Here is a 10000-nt window from a genome sequence, read left to right on the forward strand (position 1 = left end):
AGAAGCCTTTTTAGTATTTAATTGCACTTTTATCCTTCACTGTCTAGGACTGATTTTCGGAACAGTGATGGTCATGTCAATTTCTTTATTGGGTAGAATTTTTCTGCATCTTTCCACTGCATCTCAACACTATCAGTCAGGACAATTACCTATGCTAGTTTAATTTCCTCTTTTCAATGATTTATGCACGTTTGTAAATCAGTGTCTTGTTTCTAGGTACACCTGGCCACACATCTCTTGAAACAGTTACATTTGAAGTAGAAAAGATCAAGAAGAGCTTATGGCAAGATGAGCAGAGTGGAATAGTACAAGATGGTGAAGACAAATCAGGCTTTGGCCTGCAAATCCACACAACTTTTAGAAGACTCCTATCAGCTGTCAATACAGCAACTTTGGATGTCAGGTTAGTGGGGTTGTTATTATTGTTTAATGGTATTATTATCATTATTATTATTCACTGAAGAATAAGAGGTTTTGATGTCATCATCAGTGTTACTTGTAAATCACTCATTTCAGATGGTGGGATCATAATGATAATAGCAAAGATGACATATTTTTTTTGGAAAAAATAGTGAGTATGGCTACATGCTGTTGGTAATACTGAAAATGAATAAGGAAATAGAAAGTTTAAATAAAAACTAATTATTTTTTCACAGATTGGAATGTGGCTTTTTGGTTGTTGCCATATTACAAGAAATACAAAGTGTCCTAGGAAAGGAAGTCCAGAATCCATGTCAGCCACCTGGTACCGACCAGAGTAAAGTGGGTCGCAGAAGTGTAGCTCAGATCCCTCCTGCACCACCAGATCTGATTAGTGTACAACAGGCTAAGGTATTTGTAATTTTATTATTATTACCCAAATTATAATTATTATTAGTAGTAGCATAACGAGAACAGTTTTTTCTATTGCAGTTGTTACCATTCTCTTTGGATTTGAGTTCCTTTTACTCTTCCTTTCTCTTTCTCTTGTTCATAGAAACGTATTATATATTGGAACTAATGATGCATGTTTAAATGTCACAGGATGTAGAGGCAGTGTGTCGGGTCCTTTTTTATACTGCAGTGTTGGGGTGCCTAGACAATGAGGCATCACTCTATGTGAAGTTGATGCTTGCAAAGAACAAGTTCATTTTGGGGAGTGACCTGCCTTCGGTACCACAGGAATGCAGACATGCTGTCCTTAGTGAGATCTTCAAAAGTCTTCTACCTGTGATGAAGGTTAGTCATCATTGGGTCTTGTAGACTGACTTATAAAACATTGCATTTTTTATGGGACTTTAGTGATTATTGAGTTTTTTATCAGTTTGTCAATTTTTAGAGGTATTTTTGTTGTTATTAATTTTGAAGGATAACTGTTTTGTCTTCCACTTCAGCATGAAACACTAGGAACTTGCATGCGAGGGCCAATGTTTCCTGAGGTTCTGAGTTCCATACTACAGCTGTGCTTTGGCCCTGTGGAGGTTAAAAACTTCCCTGAAGACACAGCCTTCTTCCGAGATCAGATGGAAAGCCTCTTTATGTGCATGGACACCAACCATGCAATTCAACAAATTTTACTTCTCAAGGGTTTGGCACAGGTAAGAATTGGTGTTTCTCTTAATGTAAAGTTTGGTTTGTTTTTAATGATTTGAGTGATTTTTTTTCCGAATTATGCAAGATATCAAGTCATTAGGACATTATTAAAGTTATGTTCAAAATTAGGAAATTAATAAATTCATTTCCTCTTCTCAGCAAGGGGTGTGGTTCAAGAAGGTGTGTGGATTGCTCCTCGTTCGAAGGTTCATGTTTCAGCCAGGTGGAGTTGCTGCAGTTATTGGAGCCGGGCTTTCCATCTGTAACGGCAGGGACTGGCAGCAGTGTGAGGCAGTTGCTAGTCTGATTGCCCAAGCCAAGATCAGTAACATGGATCAGTTATATTCTGTTGCTGGACCACAGGTATCTGAGTGCCAGTGTTAAAATCTTTTTATAAATGAACTTTTTGAGATGGTGCTTTGTTCTTCAGACCTCAGATATTTCTTTGTTTTGTTGTTTAGAAATTTGTTTCTATGCTGATTATTTCCTACAGATAGCAGAGTTGTTGTTGCAAGAGCAACTTCAGCCAGAAATCTTGCGAGTGGTTGTGCTAATTGTGGCTCAAATGGCCAGACGCTCAGCCTCACTCACTGCACTGCATGTCACCCATTCTCTTCTGAAACCCTTGGCTGACACAACCACAGCAGAGGCAGGAAGGTAATATGTTTCTCAGTGAAATATTAAGTGATTTTTTATTTGAGAGTTCAAGTACCTTTGTAAATTGGTTTAATAGATTCAGTCCATGGCAGGTTTGCATGCACAAATAATACTTTTACAAGTATTAGGCATTTCTGTAATATATGTTTATTCATGTAGTTGTTATCTTTAAATTTTATATATTTATTTTTCTTATGCAGAATATTTTCTAGCTCTGATGTGAACCTCACCCTCTGCATAACCCGAATTCACAAGCTGTTCGTGGAGATTGCCACTCCGACTGTTGCACTCACCACCCGCTTCACCGTTTGTGCCCTGATGGAGTGCCCGCTCTGTATGTCACATCTCCGTTCCCAAAAACCCCGCAATTTTGGTGAGGAGTTCACAAAAGAGCCTGTGTTTATGGAAAAATGTAATTTGTTTTTGTACTTGGACTTTGTGAAAAAAAAAAAAAAGAAAAAAAAAAATAATATACTAATATATACATATACATATATGTATAAATAAATATATATATTATATAATATATATATATATTTATATATTATATATTTATATAAAATATTATATATTATTATTAATAAATAAATATATTTATTTTAAAATATATTAATATATATATTATATATATAATATATTATATTATATATATTATATATATTATATAAAAAATTTTATATATATTTTATATAATAATATATATATATAATTATATATATTAATATTATATTAATATATTAAAAATAAAATATATAATGTTTATATTATTATATTAAAAATTTTATAATAATATTATAAAAAATATTATATAAAATATAATTTATATATTTTAATATATATATATATATAATATATTTTTATTATATATATAATAATTTATATTTTTATTTATATATATATTTAATATTATATATAAAAATATATTATATAATAATTTTATATATTATATATAATATAAATTATTTTATATATATATATAAAAAATATATATTATATATATATATATATATATAGTATATACATATATATATATATATAGGATATAGATATATATATATCTATATATATATATATGTAATATATATATATATATATATAATGGATATATATATATATATATATATTATATATAATATATACATATAATTATATATATATATCTATATATAATATATATTTATATATATATAGAGATAGATATATAGATATATAGAGTATAGAGAGATATATAATAGATATATATAACATATATATATATGATAGTAGATATATATCGATAGATAGATATCTATATAGACATTATCTAGATATATTATATCTATATAGTAGATATAGATATATATATATATATATATATGTATATATAATATATACATATATATATATATAATACATATGTATTATATGGATATATATAGATATATTATGTATATATATGTATATATTATATATGTATATATTGTTAGTGGGTATATAGACATATAGCCAGAGATAGTTATTGTATATGTATATATGTATATTTATGTATATGTATATATGTATGTTTATGTATATGTTTTTATATGTAAGTATATATGTATGTAAATATATGTTTAAGTATATATTTATGTATATGTAAATGAATATGTAAATACATATATATAGATAATAGATATATATAAGATATATAGATTATAGAGGAGATATATATATATAGATGATATATATTATATATATATGTATATATACATTTATAAAGTAACATATATATATATATATATATATATAGATATATATATATATATATATATATATATATAGATTTATATATTTATATATACATATATACATATATACATAAATATGATATATATAACTGTCACTACAAGATAGCATTTGCCTTGCAGGTATTTATCACAGCAACAGAAAGGAGAGGCTGTGGAAACTCTTCTTGTTCTGTCTGGCCTGAAGAAATCCTCTGCTTCACCTTCAGTTGATCCAAGAGTCAAATTTAGCATAGATGATGAAGGTGGAGTGAAAGTTACTAATGTTGAAGAGATTGCCGATGATAACATCTTAGAAAATGATGACAGACTATCAAAGTCCCTCATAACGGTTCTTGAGACTTTGAAAAACCGTGCAGTTATTTTGGAGTTTTATGAAAGACTTGCTGAATGTATTGACTTCACAGTATTGAATGAGAAGAAACAATCCCCGACACTCTTGCTGACGGATGAGGATGTAAGAAAGGAGCAGTTCGAGGGGATGAGGAGGGTGAGTCTCGGGACAAACCTCTTGAGCCTTCTTGCAGACAGTGATGCACTCACAAGTGACCTCTTCCAAGACCTGTCTGCAGCTGTGCCCTTTGTTGATAGGCTCATCAAAGCTGGATGTCAGGAATGCAGTGATGAACACCTACGGAAAACTCAAACTACTCTTGTAATGAATATTGTTGTGCTCATTTCATGTTATGTCAGTGAACGTACACTCAGGAAGAAGATGTCAAGTGAAGACTGGAAAGGGTTGAAGAATCTTGTTCCCTCCTTAGATGAAGTAGGAGAAAATATACAGGATGAGACAGTGCTTCTCTATATTGAGCAACTTCGTAACCTTCTCCTCACTCATGGGGTTGTGCAAACATTGCCAGGAGATATCCAGTCTGGTGCAAAACAAGGGAAACAGAAAGATGTTAGCACCAAGAAAGGGAGAAATGATAAATCTGGGAAAACAGAAGTAGAGCTGGATGAAAAAGATAATAAAACAAAACAAGAACTGAACAGAAATAATATTGGAAAAGTACAGAATGAAGTTGAAGATAAGAAGTCCCATGACATGCAGTCCCAAGAAGTAAAAAGCACATACAAGGAAGCCATGGATGACCTGTTTAGCCCTCTGCTGCCTGTGCGTGGGCACTCCCTCCTGGCCCTTGGGAAGTTGATCGAACAGAGAGACCCAGAAACCTTACTACACAAAGACCATCTTTTAACAATTTTTCAGCATAATTTGAAGGATGAGGATTCTTATATCTACCTGATGGCTGTGCAGGGTTTGTCTGTCTTGTGTGATGCTTATCCAGATAAGGTAAGATTTAAATGTTCCCTTCTGTTTAGTTTATTAGAATCCTAAAAAAAATACATGTAATTGGAAAATGTTGTTTTGAATGCTTAACTGAATATGAAGTAACTTATAAACAGTATTTGAAATGGTTAAGAATCTACTAGCACTGTATAAACTTTACAGATCCTTCTTTCCTTTCTTGTGACCAGATTGTAGGCATTTTGACTGCTGAGTTCAGTGTTGGGGAGCGTACAGCTGAGGACAGAGCCAAGTTAGCTGAGGCATTAACAAGGGCTTCGAGGCGTCTGGGGCCCCTTCTGCCACATTACAAGGAACAGTTCATTAATGCATTGCTGGCAGGTGTGTAGAGAAGCTGTCTGTGAGAACATACCCTTGGTAGGGAGATAGAATAATGAGCTGTTTCAGTGCATGGTAAGGTATGTAGGTAGATAGTACTTAATCACCAATTAATCAATTACCAGTCATACCCATCTTCCCTGCTTATTATTTTCCTTGATTTTCAGAAAGATTCTAGTATTGATTTTGATAACATTAGAACAAGACATTTTTCACCAAGATTCGAGGAATTGAGAAATCAGATGAGGTTAGATTGGGGCTGCTAATTGACTTCTTGATGGCTGGATACCTGTGGAGCCATCTGTGTACAATAAATTTCACAGAAAAAAAACTATAGTGGGCACTATGTGACTTCAATTGAAAGCAGTATATACTGTCTGTATATAAAAATAAAACTTTCCCCAATCTTAATTTCATTTTTAAGAAATTAAAATGCAAGATAGTAATTAACATTTTGATGTTATTTATACTTCAGTTACATAGCTTATTGTGCAGTTGATGATTATTATTCCTAGCTATTCATTTATTTTAACCCATAATTGACGGGTAGCATTCATAGAGGCCGGGGCCTCGCTGCCGGGGGCTTATATCGTCGCCCGAGCATGCGCGACCACTCATGCCAAATGCCAGCATCCCATGCCGTTTCTTCGTAATACTACGAAGATATGTTGTATTTTCAATTTTCATTATTTTTTACAGTCTCTACTTGCCAAACTTCCGGATAAATCGAGACTGAAGGGTATTTTTGTTGTTATATAGACTCCATAGTTGATCATTATTCGGTCTATAGTCCAAATAAAATAAGCAGTGTGTGGCATCATGGAGTTGAAATTGTCGGTTTGTTGCATTTTATTTGTTTGTTGCATGGTAAAAATGAGAAAGTGTTAGAACCGACTTAATCACCTTTCACTGGCAAAAAAAAAATCTTTTGCCGTGATTGTAACAAAAAAAAACTCATGGCATGTCCATGCATACTCTATGGCATGTGCGTACGTGCCCCCGGCAGATGGTCCCGACATGTCATGGCATGTACGTACATGCCACCCGTCGGCAATGGGTTAAGAAACATTTAATTTCAGGAGTTCGAGACAGAGAGCTCCTTGTGCGGGCAGCAAGCCTCTCCAGTCTGGGAGATGTCATTAAATTGCTACGTTTCAGCATAGGGCCCATTGTTCATGAGGTCTGGTTTGACTTGAAGACTCGTTTTTGTATATTTTACTAAGTATTATTTCTTTTATATTAGTATAAAGCAAAAATATTCTCTCTCTCTCTTTTTTAAAGTTAGTTACTTCTCATGTGTCATTAAGAAAATAAATGAAGTTGCAAGGTATTTCATGTCACCATTTTGGATTCATTAAAAAGTATGTAAATAATAATAGTTAGAGGATTTATTAATTACTTTTTTATGTAAACCAATTTTCACTTGCCATATACTTCATATCTTTCTAGGTATTCCAGCTTTTACACGCCATCATCTCTCATGACAAAGAGGCAGAGGTGCGACGGGCAGCTGTATTGGTCATAACCCTACTCCTACAGGGGCTTGGCCAGGATGCATTCTCAGTAAGTGTTTGATATTATTATGTTGTTTTGTTATTGTTATTTGTAGTTTTTGATGTTCTATAATTGCTGTTTCTGAAATGAATCTTGAGTTTGGTATTGTCGGAAAGATTTGTTTTTAGTGTGATATTTTTTGGTGCCTAGCTATTCATAATAGTGTCTCCCCCCCCCACACACACACATACACACTTTTTGTGAATTAGATTTATCAGATCTGCTTACATTACTGATGAATTTTCATTCTACTTCATGAATGAGATTTCAGCTGTAGAAGTAGCAGTGGAGTGTATTCCCTCATGTCATTGTATTGTGTTTACTTGTTGAGGGAGAATTTGAATAAAACTTTAATAAAGTATTTTGTTTTGTCCAAGAAGGGACACTTAATTGTGTCATGTAAACATTCACATTCACATGTTATGAGATGCTTTGAAATAAGCCTATTTAATATTTAAATGAATAATCTGTGTATATGAAAATAAATTTCTTATTTATTTTTTTTTTAAATACTTAAAATGAATAATAGTAACACTCCATGAAGGACCTCAGACATTGTCAGAGCAAAAAATTATTGATTATTTTGCACATACTATTTTCTCATCATTTATCTCCATAGGTGTTGAAGGAGATAATTCGGGATCTATATCGAGCCCTGCGACTAGTACACACTACAGATCCCGATGATGTTGTTAGACTCCATGCACAGTTAGCAATGGAAGAAATTGACACCATAACAAGGGCTTTCCTTCTCCCGAAACTTAGTCTCTCCAAGAAAATTTATGTGACTGAAATGCCGCCAAGTCCGTTCTAGTATTTATTTTAATTTTTATATATAAAAAAATAAAATACTACATTTCTATATCTGTTTTATTAAAATAATCCTATAAATGAAGGAGAAACAATGTTCTCATGGTTCTTTACAAAGCTTTTTCTTATGATTTTTCTTATATTTGTTAATTGACCTCAATTATAACATTGCCTTACAATTTCATAATAAGGAAAATGAGGTAAAGTTATGTACATATTTCTCACATGTATTTATACTTTAATTACAAATATCTACAAAGTCATAATAAACAAATACCAGAAGAGGCAACAATAATAATGTTCAATAAAGTTACACAGAGTCAAAGCAGGTACTTTTTAGAACTGTAAAACTGTTCTTTATTTTAAATAACTGATGCCCAGAGGTTGGGGGTGTGGGATGGGGCATCTCATGGCAAAAAATCACACTTGGTGTCATACAGGTCTTTATTAAATGTCTCTACCTATTATATGATTCGCAAAACCTGTATAGTGCTAGCCTACCCTTACCCCCAGAGGGAAGGAATTCCACAGCAAACCACTCCTTAATCTCTAGAGCTATGATAGTAACAAAAATATCAACCTGTTCTTTTTTTATTCTTTTTTCCTTTTTTTTTTTACAACTGTCAGGCAATAAAAAAGAATTATGAAGTACAACTTTGGGAAGAACTACTGTGTGTGCATAGTAACATTTATTCTCTTTTTCTGAATGTCTTGTGGGAGCTGATGAATTGCCCCAGCATCTGGGAAAGAACAGTAACAGCTTCCTCAATGAAATGACTAACACTTCCACTGGGTTGTCGAGCTGATGGTGCAAAGTTTAGATTAAAAAATAAATAAATAAATAAAAAAAAATAAAAAAAATAAAAATAAATAAATAAATAAATAAAAAATAAAAAAAAAAAATAAACACAAAGGCTTGTCTTTCAATTCTGATAAATACCAAAGACTGGGACACTGCACTCTTGCAACAGCAGACGAAGAAAGAAGCCCGAAAATGTGAAGAGTAAATGCAGCTATTTCTCTCATTTTAAAAACATATCCTAAGGCTATATAAAACTTTATTTATTGGCTTTTTTTCTACTTTTTTTCGAGAAGGAGGGGAAAGGGATGAGGGGGAGGGAAGCTGTAAAGAATGATAAAGGTTTTGGATTAAAAGCTATGGGGAAATCTGTGAATGGCTTATGAGTAAATTGAGCTTGACTGAATTATGAATGAACATTGGGGAGGGAGAAAAATATAGATGAAAGATACATTTATATATTTATGGGAGGAAAGGAAAGGAGATAAAATATCATAGATAACATAAATAGACTACAAAATAATGGGGGGTGTGTAATGGAAGTTTAGGAAGGGTAAGTAGGTGAAAGGAAATAATACATACATTCCAACATATATATATATATAGTCTTTGGAATTACTACAAAAATAAAACTGGAACCTTCAGAAGGCACATGGAAGACTCTTTAAACAAGAGTTTGTAATCAGATGTGTTCAGAAAAAAAAAAAAAAAAAAAAAAAAAAAATTAAAGATATATTAATAATAATTCATTTCATTGTTTATATACTACTGATATATATAACTTAAGTACCAAAATTTGGAAAATAAGTGTATTATTGTTGTGCAAAGTGTTCTTCCTCACTGCTATGATCTTGACTATATTCCTGTTTAATCCCAAAACCAAGGTATTTAAAATTTCACATTTACCTTTTTTTCTTTTTCTTTTTTAGGCAAATGTAACTTTTGGAGAATGACGAGAAAAAAAGAAAGATAAATAAATAATAAATAAAAAACAAACTTCTTTACATTGTCATAAGTTTACTACTATATAAAATATGTGTAACAGGGGTAGACCAACAAAGAAGGAAAACTATGTATCACAACTTTTGGGCCAATCTTACTGAGCACGGCCGCATGCTTGTACTTTACACGAGTCCATCAATGGATGTGAAAGGGGGACATGGTTGGAAAGGTGTAAGGAACATGATGATGAATTAGTAAAAAAACAAAAAAACA

At 32.1% G+C, this 10000-nt stretch overlaps 2 protein-coding genes across 2 annotated transcripts in view; one reads left to right on the forward strand and one right to left on the reverse strand.

Annotated features, from left to right (window-relative positions):
• The window catches only part of LOC119598334 (transport and Golgi organization protein 6 homolog), a 15935-nt gene extending 7923 nt beyond the window's left edge, over nucleotides 1–8012 (forward strand). Inside the window, exons 3-14 of the mRNA XM_037947989.1 lie at nucleotides 217–403; nucleotides 657–831; nucleotides 1024–1218; nucleotides 1374–1577; nucleotides 1732–1935; nucleotides 2066–2229; nucleotides 2430–2667; nucleotides 4102–5289; nucleotides 5475–5625; nucleotides 6702–6802; nucleotides 7072–7185; nucleotides 7796–8012. Coding sequence (XP_037803917.1) covers nucleotides 217–403; nucleotides 657–831; nucleotides 1024–1218; nucleotides 1374–1577; nucleotides 1732–1935; nucleotides 2066–2229; nucleotides 2430–2667; nucleotides 4102–5289; nucleotides 5475–5625; nucleotides 6702–6802; nucleotides 7072–7185; nucleotides 7796–7990 — 3116 coding nt within the window. The 3' untranslated portion in view covers nucleotides 7991–8012. The remainder of the gene's footprint in view (nucleotides 1–216; nucleotides 404–656; nucleotides 832–1023; nucleotides 1219–1373; nucleotides 1578–1731; nucleotides 1936–2065; nucleotides 2230–2429; nucleotides 2668–4101; nucleotides 5290–5474; nucleotides 5626–6701; nucleotides 6803–7071; nucleotides 7186–7795) is intronic.
• A 185-nt stretch (nucleotides 8013–8197) lies between these two features.
• LOC119598250 (transcription initiation factor TFIID subunit 3-like) overlaps nucleotides 8198–10000 on the reverse strand; it is a 28295-nt gene continuing 26492 nt past the window's right edge. The window contains exon 9 of the mRNA XM_037947898.1: nucleotides 8198–10000. This exon is cut by the window's right edge and continues 656 nt beyond it. The gene's annotated coding sequence lies outside the window, so the exon portion shown is untranslated.

This window comes from Penaeus monodon, chromosome 41 (assembly GCF_015228065.2).
Source record: "Penaeus monodon isolate SGIC_2016 chromosome 41, NSTDA_Pmon_1, whole genome shotgun sequence".
In the NCBI taxonomy this organism is placed as follows: domain Eukaryota; kingdom Metazoa; phylum Arthropoda; class Malacostraca; order Decapoda; family Penaeidae; genus Penaeus; species Penaeus monodon.